The sequence below is a fragment of the Nerophis lumbriciformis genome, linkage group LG33 (assembly GCF_033978685.3).
Source record: "Nerophis lumbriciformis linkage group LG33, RoL_Nlum_v2.1, whole genome shotgun sequence".
NCBI lineage: Eukaryota > Metazoa > Chordata > Actinopteri > Syngnathiformes > Syngnathidae > Nerophis > Nerophis lumbriciformis.
This window is the reverse complement of record NC_084580.2, coordinates 4,389,757-4,403,799: the sequence shown is the minus strand read 5'-3', so window position 1 is coordinate 4,403,799 and position 14,043 is coordinate 4,389,757. Positions and strand designations below refer to the sequence as shown.

General features: G+C 39.3%; 2 protein-coding genes across 3 annotated transcripts in view; one reads left to right on the top strand and one right to left on the bottom strand.

Annotated features, from left to right (window-relative positions):
* Positions 1 to 14,043, bottom strand: part of pi4kab (phosphatidylinositol 4-kinase, catalytic, alpha b) — a 56,231-nt gene that overhangs the window by 18,640 nt on the left and 23,548 nt on the right. Inside the window, exons 20-37 of one of the 2 annotated variants that reach the window (XM_061928655.1) lie at positions 9,081 to 9,189; positions 6,347 to 6,483; positions 6,135 to 6,268; positions 5,970 to 6,052; positions 5,828 to 5,898; positions 5,626 to 5,750; positions 5,462 to 5,543; positions 5,306 to 5,389; positions 5,086 to 5,175; positions 4,821 to 4,940; positions 4,060 to 4,074; positions 3,881 to 3,973; positions 2,804 to 2,960; positions 2,605 to 2,732; positions 2,361 to 2,519; positions 2,019 to 2,170; positions 1,827 to 1,934; positions 1,628 to 1,755 (exon numbers count right to left, since the gene is read on the bottom strand). In XM_061928655.1, the coding sequence (XP_061784639.1) occupies positions 1,628 to 1,755; positions 1,827 to 1,934; positions 2,019 to 2,170; positions 2,361 to 2,519; positions 2,605 to 2,732; positions 2,804 to 2,960; positions 3,881 to 3,973; positions 4,060 to 4,074; positions 4,821 to 4,940; positions 5,086 to 5,175; positions 5,306 to 5,389; positions 5,462 to 5,543; positions 5,626 to 5,750; positions 5,828 to 5,898; positions 5,970 to 6,052; positions 6,135 to 6,268; positions 6,347 to 6,483; positions 9,081 to 9,189 (1,975 nt within the window). The remainder of the gene's footprint in view (positions 1 to 1,627; positions 1,756 to 1,826; positions 1,935 to 2,018; positions 2,171 to 2,360; positions 2,520 to 2,604; positions 2,733 to 2,803; positions 2,961 to 3,880; positions 3,974 to 4,059; positions 4,075 to 4,820; positions 4,941 to 5,085; positions 5,176 to 5,305; positions 5,390 to 5,461; positions 5,544 to 5,625; positions 5,751 to 5,827; positions 5,899 to 5,969; positions 6,053 to 6,134; positions 6,269 to 6,346; positions 6,484 to 9,080; positions 9,190 to 14,043) is intronic. The other variant, XM_061928656.1, reaches the window with a different exon arrangement.
* Positions 9,433 to 13,710, top strand: serpind1 (serpin peptidase inhibitor, clade D (heparin cofactor), member 1). Its single transcript, XM_061928658.1, has 7 exons — positions 9,433 to 9,595; positions 9,724 to 10,002; positions 10,074 to 10,717; positions 10,796 to 10,944; positions 12,053 to 12,177; positions 12,964 to 13,108; positions 13,190 to 13,710. The coding sequence occupies exons 2-7, from the start codon at positions 9,737 to 9,739 to the stop codon at positions 13,379 to 13,381; spliced, it is 1,521 nt and encodes a 506-aa protein (XP_061784642.1). The 5' UTR covers positions 9,433 to 9,595; positions 9,724 to 9,736; the 3' UTR covers positions 13,382 to 13,710.

The window sequence follows — 14,043 nt, the reverse complement described above, 5'->3', positions numbered from 1 at the left end:
ATGCCCAAACTGATACTTAAAAAAATGGAAAACATACAGATTTTGTTTTAAAAACAGCGCCTTTTTTATTTTTATGGAATTTTGTGCCATGCGAGCTGAACACAAAAACAATTTAAATATTTCAATTATATAAATATAATAACTACAAAATAAATTCAAGAATAAACAATAAAATCTATCCATTCATCTTCTTCCTCTTATCTAAAAGTCAGGTCGTGGGGGCAGCAGCTTAAGTAGAGAAGCACTGACTTCTTTGAGGCGTCCCTAGGCCAGTTGGGAGACATAATCTCGCCAAAAAAAATTCTGTAACACTTTTTTATCATTATCGCAGCAAGACCAGAAACAATACAAAACACAGAAGGCGTAAAAAAAAAACACATGCTTGTGTTGTGCGCCGTATTCCAGGGTTTGCAAATTCAACTTGCTCACTGTCATTTACTTAGATAACTTTGTGGATACATTTGTAAAGAGTAGTTTTAATGCCACATACTTTTTACTTTTGAGCATTCCAAGACATTGAGTTTCATTCTGATCACTAAATGTATTTATATAATTGTTATATTTATTTATAATCCATGGAATACTGCTTGCAAAGACGAACTCATTTGGCTTCTTGGAGAGATATTTTCCAGCGGGCATGGTCACATGACTTTGTTTCACCAATCCAAAGAAAGCACTACTGCCGTTTGACTCCATGTTACAAATCAAACGGAGCCTGATAGTCACATGACTGCACTCATAATTGTAAAAGGTGACATGACGTCAAGGAAGCGCTATTCTTCATTATTTACACTACAAACTCTGAAAAAGAACATTTATATCATACGCTGTCATCTGTGTCAGTAGAAATGTTCGCATTTCAGCCTACAATAAATCAAATTGCAAGTAGAAAAAACACATTGCAAAAAATTGCAGATGTTTTTATGTTTTAGGTGTGCATACACTAACACCATCCCTGTTATAACATCATGGGTGACACCAACTGTGTTTGCAGTGCAAGTACCATTACAAAATAGCTACCTAAGAAATTTACAGTAGAAGGTACTCACCAGTTACTCAATAATTAAGTCGTTCATTCACTGAATACAACATTTTCCTCAAGTAAATATTTGGATGGCTGATTGTTTCTTTTACTTGAGTGATGTTACTTGTAATGGTACTCTTACTTGACTACAATTTTTGGCTACTCCACCCACCTCTGCTCATCGAGACGGTGATTGGCGCATAATGAGGAAGTGCTGTGTTGCTGTTACGGCGACCACGACAGTGAAATGCGTGTACAGTGATTGAACGCACTAAGGCCGGTAATACATTTAAAAAGAGCATCAGAATCTGTCAAAACTCTGCATTACCTACAAGACGTTACTTGCACAGTATCACTTTCAAGCACTTGTTTTACGTGGCTCAGTTTGCATTCATTTAGCACCAAAACACGGCACAAAAGCTTTTTCTTTTTCGGTCTGGTTACTACTGTTTTTGTCGGCACCTGTGTCATTATGAAACAATGATTATAAAATCAGTTTAGGTACCGAATCCTAATTAAGAGCTGTATCAAAAGCACCGGTTGTAAATTGTACCTAATGCTGTGACCAGTGAGTGTATATTTTTTTAAAAGTTAACACTGAACCTGGGGGAACCAGCTGGTTGGCAGCAAGATACTTTTTGTCAGACTGCAGGCTGGCGTAGAACTTGATCATTATGCTGATGTCCTCTCTCAGCCTTTTATCGGTCTGAGTGGGAAATTTTGGATTGACGCTACAATGAGAAAGAGTAAAAGGGTCAGTATTCATTTTGGTCTTCTATGCTGCAACTCTCATTCGTTCTACCTGAAGTAGTCAAAAGTTGTGGAATAGATCTTTTCGCGCAGTACATTTTTGATGGTGGTGTTTGTCACCACATCGGCATGCAGAAGAGTTAAACCAAGAGTGAGTATTCTGTAATTAAGCAAAGAAAAGACAATAGCAGTCTTATTTTGTTTAAGAATCTCTCACATTTGATGTGGTAGTCATGCAACACACCTAAATCTTGGTCCAATGGCTGCGACGTGCGTGTTCAAGCTGTTTTTTGCTCCTCCTACACTCAGAGACAGTGACCTCTGCAGGATGGCTGTGAAAATCTCCACCTGGTCCGAACTGCTGTACTTGGCTATTTCGAACCGCTGCACTAGAAACTACAGAAAAAGATAATGATTGCTGAAAGGACAAATTATTTATGTGTTTTTACTGTTTAAGTGCTACATTAATAGTTGTGTGACAGCTATATAAGTATATGGATTAGACTTTAAAAATGTTGAGTTGATCATGTGTACGTACTCAATATGAATGAATATGAATTTATTCTGAGTGTGATAAATTACTGACTTCTATCCACAGAAAGTGAGGGATGACATCAGGTGCACAGGGTGCCGGCTGGCTCTCCTCTGATACAGCCAAAGGGCCCGCCTCCTCCTTGGTGACAGAGAACAAACCCATCTTCAGCTCCACCGTCATCTGCCAAGCGCCTGCCATCTCGCGCATAAACTGGACACACAAAAAGTACAATAAGGTTGATTCTCTCTCTGGTAAGTGTCAAAAGCAAATATGTCCCATGAAGAGTGAGACCCACTGGCACTTCAACCCCATTGTGAGCAGCAAGCAGCCACTCCCAGCACGCAATGGCTGTTTCCATGCAGTGTTCTGTAAACATCTTCAATGGGGACCAGCACAGATGGTGCAGCAGCTGAGGGTTGCACTCTGAAAAGAGAGGTGCATTAAATAAAGAAGAACAAAATTATCTTACAACAGTTTCTGCTGAAAGGACACACTTTTGGTGATTATAAGCAAGGCAGCCATTTTGAACATTGCCTGGGTGAAGGCCTCTGGATCCTGGCTGTCCAGAGCACTCGTCATCTGCTCGATCATCATCTTATTCAGGTCTGATTGACTGTGTGTTGCTTCAGAAAACTGGATCATACCGGCCACCTGATTGATAGATATTTTAAATTTTCAGTATTATATTTTCAGAAGAGAAACATTTCCAGAAACAAAACTTGAGTAGTCAGCTTATAGATTTACAATACACTAAAAAAAACACTAACAACCATTAGTGATCACCATTGGGATCTGTTTTTTAATGTATTTATTTTTTATTTATTTGCACAGAAAGAGAAAAAAATATTAATATACAACGCAAAACAAAACACAGGAAAGGTTAAGAAGACCTTAAATCAAACAAAATTAGCTCCAGACCTACTTAGCCTTTAATTGTTTTTTAAAATAATAAAAGGTAGTTGTAGATCTATTGGGGAAATTAATTATTCTTAAGAATTTATTTTGACTTAATTAGATTTTATAAAGGTATGATTGACAAGTAGCACCCTAAATACTATTCACAATATAAGATCTGTGGATATTTTAAACTATGATATAATTGTCAACATACAAAAATGATCAATAAAACAACAAACTTTGCTCAAAATACCTAAGAATATTGCTACAGACAAGTTCAGTTGTTTGGAATCGCTGTCATAATAGTAAACAGTCATGTGAACCAGTATCACAAAGGAGGTGATCCTGCTTTGCTTTACAATGTTACAGTAAAGTATGATTTTTTGTTTCCCACAAAAAAACACAACTCCCCAATTCCGGCAGCACTCGTGCAGCCCCAGGCCATGCTGTAAGGCACAATTATTTTGGTACTAACTTGTGTTGCCAGTTAGTTAGACTTTAGTGGCTGTGTGGTGTTATTTTCTGCTATTTAAGCTTTACACAGACTACTCTTCAGTATATTCAAGTTTACTTTCTATAAAATGGATCCTTGAGAATATATACTGTAATAGAAATGTTTGTGGAAATGTGAGAGGTGTACATTTTGCACACCTTGTTTTTACACATTTATATACCTCTCCAGTGTAACGATTGCGCAAGTTGAGCGATGCCATGAAGTTGGAGTAATCTTTTTTCACACAGGCTGGTCTCTCTGTAAGCTGGGTAGTCTGGAAAGGAAAACACAACGTAATTTGTGGCTCAGCATGCAACATACTGTATGTATCATGCCCCATTTATCAGTATTCAAACCAACCTGTGGGAATGCAGCCTACAGTTGGTCAGGTAGCCGAGGAGGGCGTGAGCATAGCCAGTTAGCCATATGGGCAACCATCCAGCCAAAACAACCCACCAGTCGATTGCAGGCAAGTAATCAGGTAACCAGCAAAATCCGTAAAACAGCCAACCAGGATGGATGCAGTTTAATAGACACAAATAAAACAAATGAAGCAAATGAAAGCAAGCTGACAAACACATGCACCACAAGTGGCCACACCACAACTCTCGTGTGCATACGCAATGGTAAGTACCGTAAGTAGGGTCGGTGGGAATCACATCACCAGATATTATCCCTAGATAATAGATCAAATCAATATGACCCACACCTCCAAAGTAAATTAGCACAAACAGACGTAAGATGATCAAGATGAGCATAGTTTAGGCACAAAACCCCCAAAGAACACACCAACGTGCATAAATAATAGGAGCAAGGTGTTAATGCAGCTCACAAATGGCCTACACTAGCAGCTAAATGTCATGTTAACCTTGTTACTGCAAGGTTAAAAGCAATGTAGGTGGAATCATTATCATAAGCCTTGGCGTTTTATAGAAAGCTGGATTTGATGCTTCACATCAGGTATAAACATTTCACTTAAGAGGTTTAATAAAATCTAATTCCACTTGGATGCAATACTGATTGTGATTATGAGAAAGGGTTTACTTACAGACTGAAATTGAGCCTGTGTTGTGTGTTTGTGTGTGTGCGTGTGTGTGTGTGTGTGTGTTAATGTGACTCACGCCCAGTGTTGTACTCTGCCTGTTGTAGCCTGCAAAGTGCAGGATGCTCTCTGTGGCCATAGCCAGACCCGTGTGCTGGGACAGACCTGACACCCAGTTCTGATGCTTGTTCAAGTACTCCTGCATGACATTTTATTCACTTAGTCGTTAAAACCAGAAAGTCAGTTCACGGAAACAAGCATTTTTTTGCATTAGTTTTACTTTCAAATATATCTACATCTTTATTTAAGTACTAATTGAATCACCCTGGAGGCAAAACACTAACCTGTAGGTGGGACTTTGTGACTGAAGGGGCCCATTTCATTGCTTCCTTCAGGATCTCACCACAGCGAGCAGCAAAGTCCTTCACTATGCTCTGAGGATACAAGATATGTTAATACTCACATTGTGTGTACAAACAAATAGAATCACTAACAAGGGGATGTGGCACAGAAAAAGCTATTTATTTTAAAATCTAAAGTGTGCTGCCTCCTGTGGTAATTTACCTCCCTGGCCTCATATGTGTCCGGAACAGTGATTCGGTATGGGGTATCGGGAATGTCATAATACGGTTGGTCCTTGTGGATGTCCTTAACAAGTGCAATACAAAAAAGTCACTTCTGATTGTAGTGACAACAAAGAAGCTATTTCCTGATACTTACTGCACTTAGAGACAAAGAGAGGGTCTGCAAAATGTCCAGCATGGTCTTCAACACACGTCCGTTCCAAAGCAGATGAGGGAATCTGGTAAAAGTGTTTAAGTGCTTACAAAAACATCCATTATGTTCATAGTGATCAGGGCAACGGGAAGACGAGGTTCACTCACGTCTCTGCCAACCCAGAAAGATATTTATCTGCCACTCTGCGAATCCTCTTGTGGGTGTGATTAAAGTTGATAAGCAGGAATTGGGCATGACGCTCCAGTTCCTCCTCGTGCTCTTTGGTCTTCGGCTACAATACAATAGAAATATGCACCCATGTTAAAGAATCAGATGTTCTGTTCTATGCTGTCCTGCAGTTACACCCACCTTCTCAGCCATCATTTGGAGGAATACTTCAAACACCTTGTCACCGACACAAATGATGCACTGCATCATTCCTGAGATGATAAAAAGAGACAGCTGAGGAATATGTGAGAAAAGGACGACATGCGGCTCAAAAAACCCTCACCAGATTTGTCTTTCTGAATCGCTTTGTCTTCAAGGTAACGAAACATGACCTGGAAGCGGTCGGGATCATTGGATCGAAGCATCCTATTAGAATGCCAATAAAAGAAAGAGTGCACATAGCTAGCTTAAGCACACAATATTAGAGGAGCAGAGTCATGGCACAAACCTCATGTACTCTAATCTGTAGACTGAAAGCAGGTATGTGGACATAGCAAAGTCCAGCTTGTTAATAAGGGCAGATGCTTCAGGTGAAGGGTCCAGGAGGTTGTTGATGGTCGCTCGTAACTCGCTCAACTCTGCCTGGAGAATGCAAAAGGTTTTATAGCCAATATATGTTGACATTATTTCATATGAAGAAATATTTAGCTTTTTCACTACCGGTGTGACTGTGTCGTTTTTTAGGGCAGAGTTGTACTGCAGTTCAGAGCGAAGGGGTTCCCCACTGGGGAAGGTCAGGAGAGGAGATTTGGTGGCAATCTCACAAACACCCTCAAACCATTCTTTGGGCCACAGTCCTGCAATGACACAGTTGTCATCTATGTTAAAAATATAAACCTTCATTACTTAAAACGTATAATAAAGTTATAATAGTAAACACCGTCAAATCCTTAGTTTGTTATATAGTCAGATTATGCTAGTAATTACGACTTTATTCCCATTGTACTATTGTTTTTCTTTTCAGTGTAGCCTAACAAACCTTTGTAACAAACTGTGTATGACTTTTAACAATTACTTAGTAACACAGTAGTAAAAGTGAAACACACAGTCGCTAATTCATAGCTATTCAACTGGCAGCCCGGAAGCAAAATTCGGCCTGGTGATGACAGCAGACCGGCCCACAAGTTCAGTTCAATAAACTTGGAAAAGACGAAGATTTTTGCAGCAGATTCTTAAACCCCCGAGCGCTTAAATGCTGTCATATATACGCTCTTTGGCTAACTTTTGTGCCAGGGTACTAAAGCACTTTTGTTTGAATTTCGTAACTCTGACAAAATAAATATACAAACATCAAATGTCCATTTCAGAAGTTCCTGGTTCAAAGGAATATACAAAATAAGAATAGTCATGGATCTACAGCTCTATAGAATGCGCCCCACAAAACAATGTAGTTGAACAGCCCTGCTTTAGCTACTTGAGCACAGCAAATTATATAAGGGGCTAACGAGTATATATATATATATATATATATATATATATATATATATATATATATATATATATATATATACATATATACACTGTATTATTATATAAGGGGCTAACGAGTATATATATATATATTTTTATATATATATATATATATATATATATATATATACTGTATATATATCAGTGACGTGCGGTCACTGGAGGCGGGGCCTCACCTGCCATCATGGAAAGAAAAAAAATGTAAAAAGAAAAAAATATCAAATTGTTATATGTATCCAGTGATTATACTATAAAGTTATTTTCCATTTAACTTCACCAGTTTTAGATTATTTTTATTCAAAATCGCTGAATTTTCACATTTGCCGTTCAAATACTGAGAAGAGACGGTGCGGTGATCAGCAGCCAGTTGAGGCACGTCACTGAGTTGTGCCTCAACATGGATTGCGGACTTGGCTAACTGCTGGCCTGCTGTGCAGTGAGACCGTATTGCTATATGAATTATATTATACATTTCCATAGTTTAGTTAGCTGAGGTATATAATGTACAGTGTATTTTGTCAACAACTGTATGTGTGTAACATATTTCTTGTGCTGAGTAATCATAAAACTGCTGCGAAGACGCACTGTGTGAGGCTCGCAGTAATTCCGCCTCCTGGTGCCGGTTAATGCACCTCCGCCGCAGAATGCACCCCCCGACGGGAGCGCCACACCAACCAAAGCCCACACCCAAACCCTCCACGTGCAAGACCGAATCCACCCAAAAAAAGTCACTTAACAAGAAGCCAAAAAGTGCAAAAACAACAATGCTCGCGCCGGAGGATCCGTGAACGACTGCAGGGACACAACATTAGGTACACCTGCAGACTGCAGCACGGATTTCATATTTCATTCATTCACAACTCCTCCAACACGAACACCACTGTTCCCGCACTTATAAGTAAAGGTAAGACCATAATAACATGTTTTTATTAAATGTGCTTTTTTGTGTGCTACAGTTTGTATGTGTAAAGTTAAAGTTAAGTTAAAGTACCAATGATTGTCACACACACTAGGTGTGGTGAAATTTGTCATCTGCATTTGACCCATCCCCTTGCTCACCCCCTGGGATGTGAGGGGAGCAGTGGGCAGCAGCGGCGCCGCGCCCGGGAATAATTTTTGGTGATTTAACCCCCAATTCCAACCCTTGATGCTGAGTGCTAAGCAAGGAAGAATGCTGGTATGAGCTTTTAAACATAACCCTTTAACTGCTGCCAATCAAATGGTGAAAAAGATACTCTTTAGGGTTCATATGTTTGTAAATCTGACTGTGATGAAGTCAGTGCCTCACCAGTCATGAACCTCACCGCACGTCACTGATATATATAAACATATATATATATATATATACTCATTAGCACCTTATATAATTTGCTGTGCTCACGTAGCTAAAGCAGGGCTGTTCAACTACATTGTTTTGTGGGGCGCATTCCATAGATAGTACTTTATTGATTCCTTCAGGAGAGTTCCCTCAGGAAAATTAAAATTTAGAGCTGTGGAAACATCCATATAGCTGTGGAAACATAGAGCTTTGGATCCATGACTATTCTTATTTTGTATATTCTTTTGAACCAGGAACCTCTGAAATGGACATTTGATGTTTGTATATTTATTTTGTTAGAGTTACGAAATTCAAACAAAGTGCTTTAGGACCCTGGCACAAAAGTTAGCCAAAGAGCGTATATATGACAGCATTTAAGCGCTCGGGTGTTTAAGAATCTGCTGCAAAAATCTTCGTATACTGTATATATATATATATATATATATATATATATATATATATATATATATATATATATATATATATACACACACACACTATACCGGTATATACACAAATGTCAATAAATATATATACACATATGCATAAGGTTGTCTTGTACTTAATGATAAAATAAAAGATTTGGCATCATCAACTTGATCCAACCTGATCCTTCCACAGCAAAACCCATGACCACTGAGTACAACCAGAAGTCTCGAAACAGCTTCTGGAGGCGGGGCTTAGCCTCTTTGATGGGCGGAAGCCGTCTGGTCAACTGTAAATTAGAGAAATATGCATGGTTCAGGAAGAAAAATAGGAGTGCAAGTAGGGACCATTTAACATTTAAAAAGAGTAATACAAAATGTAACACATGTGAAAGCACACCTAACCTGAATCAAATTATAATTAATTAAATTGTGAAATGAGTTACTATAAATGAACAACTAGACAGCTCTTTGTTTTTAAAATTGAAAAGCAGTGACCAATATTGTTAGCAGTGACCAATATTGTTAACAATGACGCCAAATTAAGTTCCGAGCAAAAGATGTTATTGAGCCACATGACTTTTGGGTCTATTTGATCTGGGCTATTTGTTTTGGAGGAGACGACGTCAAAGTTCAGTTTTGTATTCAATTCTCTACTCTTAGCACCACAAAAACACACAGAAGCACACAGCGAAGGTAAGACAAGCGGAGAGCAGACATTTTCAACTTATATTTTCACGTTTAGACATTCAAACAAATGTTATTAAAAGTGAAGTTAAATGTGTGTTATGCAGGTAATTGTGTATGTTTGTTTAATTCTCCAGTGAAGCCTTCAGGATGCAAGTGATAGTTACGGTGGTCTCAGTGGCCTGCCTGCTGGTCAGTCCAACACTGGCTGGCATCAAAGACCTTGCTTGGCACTTTGAGGATCCTAACCCAGACCCGAGGGGTATTCAAGCTCAGGGTGCTGGGGATATGGAAGCTATCCCCTTGGAGTTCCACAAAGAAAACACTATTACCAACGACCTGGTTTTCGATGGCTTTGAGGACGAAGATTACATAGATTTTGATAAAATTCTATCAGCGGGCAGTGACGACTACATGTGAGTATTGGTAGGAGGATTTGGGGCAATACAATGTAAATGCTGGATGATGAGTTAACACAGTTTTTCAGTGAGGGGGATGAAATTGATGAAATTGCCACTCCTGCACCTGACATCGACATATTCGCTGAACCCTCCGACCCAAAGATACGTCGTGCCAGACTCCTGCGGCTCTTCCACGGTCGTTCCCGGCTCCAACGCCTCAACATAATCAACGCCCGCTTCGGCTTTAACCTGTATCGAAGTCTGCGTAATGACGTCAACCAGACTGACAACATCCTGCTTGCGCCAGCTGGGATCTCCATCGCAATGGGGATGATGTCTTTGGGAGGTGCAAGTGGAACCCATGATCAACTCTATAAGGTTCTGGGATTTGCTGATTTTGTCAATGCCAGCAGCCACTATGACAATACAACAGTGCATAAGCTCTTCAGGAAATTGACCCACAGGTTATTCCGAAGAAACTTTGGCTACACGCTGCGCTCCGTGAACGATGTGTACGTAAAGAAGGACATCTCAGTGAAAGATGCTTTCCGTGCAGAGACAAAGGCATATTATTTTGCAGAGCCGCAATCGGTGGACTTTAGTGATCCTTCGTTTTTGACCAAGGCAAACAGACGCATCCTAAAGATCACAAAGGGGTTAATCCAGGAGCCGCTTAAGAGTGTTGATCCAAATATGGTCCTGATGTTGCTAAACTACCTCTACTTCAAAGGTGGGTGTACACGGACTCTTCAAGAATTTTTCAACCCAAACAGATTGCCCCCTTATTTGCAATTTCTTACATTACCAGGCACATGGGAACAGAAATTTCCCAAAGAGATGACCCATTATCGAAACTTCAGAGTGAATGAAAAGACAAATGTACGAGTGCCGATGATGACCAACAAGGGAAACTACCTGGCCGCTGCTGACCATGAACTTGACTGTGACGTCCTACAGGTGTGTTACGACGGTGTTTCTTAACCATGGGGTCGGGCCCATCGGTGGGCCGCCAAAAAATATTTTTCTCAGCTGTGGGCCGCAGTGGTGTCAGTTGCAATACACCTTTCTACCACTTGTGGCAGTAATGACAAAGTCAAACAAACAGAAGTCTGGAGCTAAAGTCTTGGGGCTCGGTTGGTAGAGCGGCCGTGCCAGCAACTTGAGGGTTGCAGGTTCGATCCCCGCTTCCGCCATCCTAGTCACTGCCGTTGTGTCCTTGGGCAAGACACTTTACCCACCTGCTCCCAGTGTCACCCACACTGGTTTAAATGTAACTTAGATATTTGGTTTCACAATGTAAAGCGCTTTAAGTCACTTGAGAAAAAGCGCTATATAAATGTAATTCACTTCACTTCACTTTACTTCTTAACTGCAAAAATTATGACTAAAGTGCTGTAGCTGTATTTTCATTTGCACTTTAATTTTATTGACAGTTTAGTTAAGAATCATTCATTATTAATTAAGTTTATTTATTTTAGTACAACATAACTGTACATTTTATGTACATTTTATGTACATATGTACATTTTATTGTTCGTCAGTTATTTATGAGTCAGTTCTCATGCAGTATATTTGAATTGTACTTCTTTTTCTAATCAGTCTGACCTAAACCTAAGGTGTATTATGTGTTAAATAAATAATATTTTTTCTGATTAAGACATGGTTTAATATCATTTTAAACAGTTAATAGTTAATAATAGTTGTATGATTTATTATTAATTCAGTTAGAATTTATTTATTTTAAAACTCTGTAATTGTATGTAAATTGATTTTTGTTGGTTATTATGAGTCTCTTCTTTTGATTAGTATTCATTTTTGTAATCAGCCTGACCTAATCTTTGTGATTAACACATGGTTTCATATCATTGGACAAGGTTTATCATGTTAAATTTTAAATAGGTTAGATATGATTACTGAATATAATTCGAATAAAAAGTAAAATTACTAATTCAGTGTTAATATTCAAGTGGGCCCCTATGTGGTGGAAAAGTTGGGCCCAAGGTCAAAATGGTTAATTCCAGTCTAGTAAAAGTTCAACTGAGCAGTGCCATGCTGCTGTTTTCAGCTACCGTACTCAGGAGACATCAGCATGCTCATCGCTTTGCCGAGGAAGATAACCGGCATGAGAACTTTGGAACAAGAAATCTCGCCCACAGTGGTCAACAAGTGGCTCCAAAACATGACCAACAGGTGAGTGGTTTTCTTCCAACAAACCACATGCAACAACTGAGAAATTGTGATTTAATATATGTGGCAGTACCAGAGGCTGAAATATAACAAACCCTGGGGGGATACTGTGGACATTTGAAAATTGAATAGTTCAGCTTTAAAAATTTCCCAGAAAAATGTCAAGAAAACAGTCTAAAAGTCAAAACATATCCAGAACTTGAACGAAAATAGCACCGGATGAAGTGACTCAGTATCAACTGATCTCCTGGGTCTTCTGGTCTCTCCTGTTATTTGTGCTTTAATATGCTTTCAACTTGATTCATGTTGTTAGCTAATAAAAGCGATTTAGTAGATTTTAGCTACTAATATTAGCAATCATAGAATGTATAGACTGTCATAACAACATGACTGAAAATTGCTAGTTGCGTCCCTTGGACGACTTTGTGTATGTGTGCACCCTCCCTGCGCTATTGTGTGGACGAGGCAGCGGTAAGTGACAAGCATGAACGCCAAACAGATTCCTCAGAGGGCTGAGAAATCTGTATTCAGTATAATTAGTAATTGTAAAAAATAGAGCCACTTTAAAATTATATGTTCTGTTACACCACTGATAGCATAGCTAGTAACTGGACATTGTTTTTATCAACAAAAAAAAAACCTTCAGCAACTAACTGCTTTTGAGCTGAAAGGGTTCACAATAAAAAAATGGGAAGGGAAATTCAGACTGGGAGCTCAGCCATGGTTCTGTGAAGGTCTGGCCACATTTAACAGGGGGATTCGGTGAAGCTAATTTCAGGAGTTTTGCAGGACTCGTGAGGTGGTGATACCTCGTTTCAAACTGGAGCAGAACTACGACTTGGTAGTCAATTTGAAGGAGATGGGGCTCACTGACTTGTTCCAGGACAGTGCAGACTTCTCTGGAATGACCTCAGATAAGGTTGCCATGAACTGGGTGAGTTCATAGAATTTATATTAAAGTCAAAGGGGTTGAAGCAGCTTTGTCTGACTGTTTTTTTTTTGTATCCTCATAAAGCTGAAGCACCAGGGGACCATCACAGTGAATGAGGAAGGCACAGAGGCTGCTGCTCTGACCCAGGTGGGATTCATGCCTCTGTCCTCCCAGATCCGCTTTGTTGTAGATCATCCCTTCCTCTTCCTCATCTACGAGCGCCGCACGCAGTGCTTTGTGTTCATGGGCCGGGTGGTCAATCCGGCACAGAACTAAAATTTGAATAATGTATTTCGACTGTTCCCTACAATTTCAATGTCACAGGAGCTTGATTTTGTTTTATTACACTTTATTGGTGCAAAATGAGAAAGCAATGAGAAGCAATAATCCTTTATGTCTGTGTGTTGTTTTACTAAACACTGAGCTTGTCCAAATGAGTCAATGGATGTTATCCTGTCTGTTAATGTTTTAACTCTTTTTTTTTTTTTGCAATGTTTTTTTGGCGATATGTACTTTGGTGACCTTCAAGGGCTTACTGCTGTACTGATTGCAGAGGAACTAAGAACTGAATACAAAAAGAACTAATAAAATATTTTAAACAACAATAGGTGTACTATTGTGATTGTAGCTTGCAGTTTTACAGAACAAAACCACATCATATTCAGAGCTGTTTCTAATATTTTGGCTAACAGTATCGTGTAGAGCAACGGTCTGTTTTTAAATATTGTTAAATTAACACCTCTCTAACAGTGGCAATCAAAACTGTGCATCACTGTCTTGGTAAATATTTTTTTGAGTGCAGTAGAGTGTGCAGGTGTACCTAATACTGTGGCAAGTGAGAGTACAACCATTCAGCAGATGTTCGCACTCAGCTAACCAACTTGGTAAATATTTGTTCATCGCCTTGCATGCTAACTAAAAGTTTCATCAGTCATGTA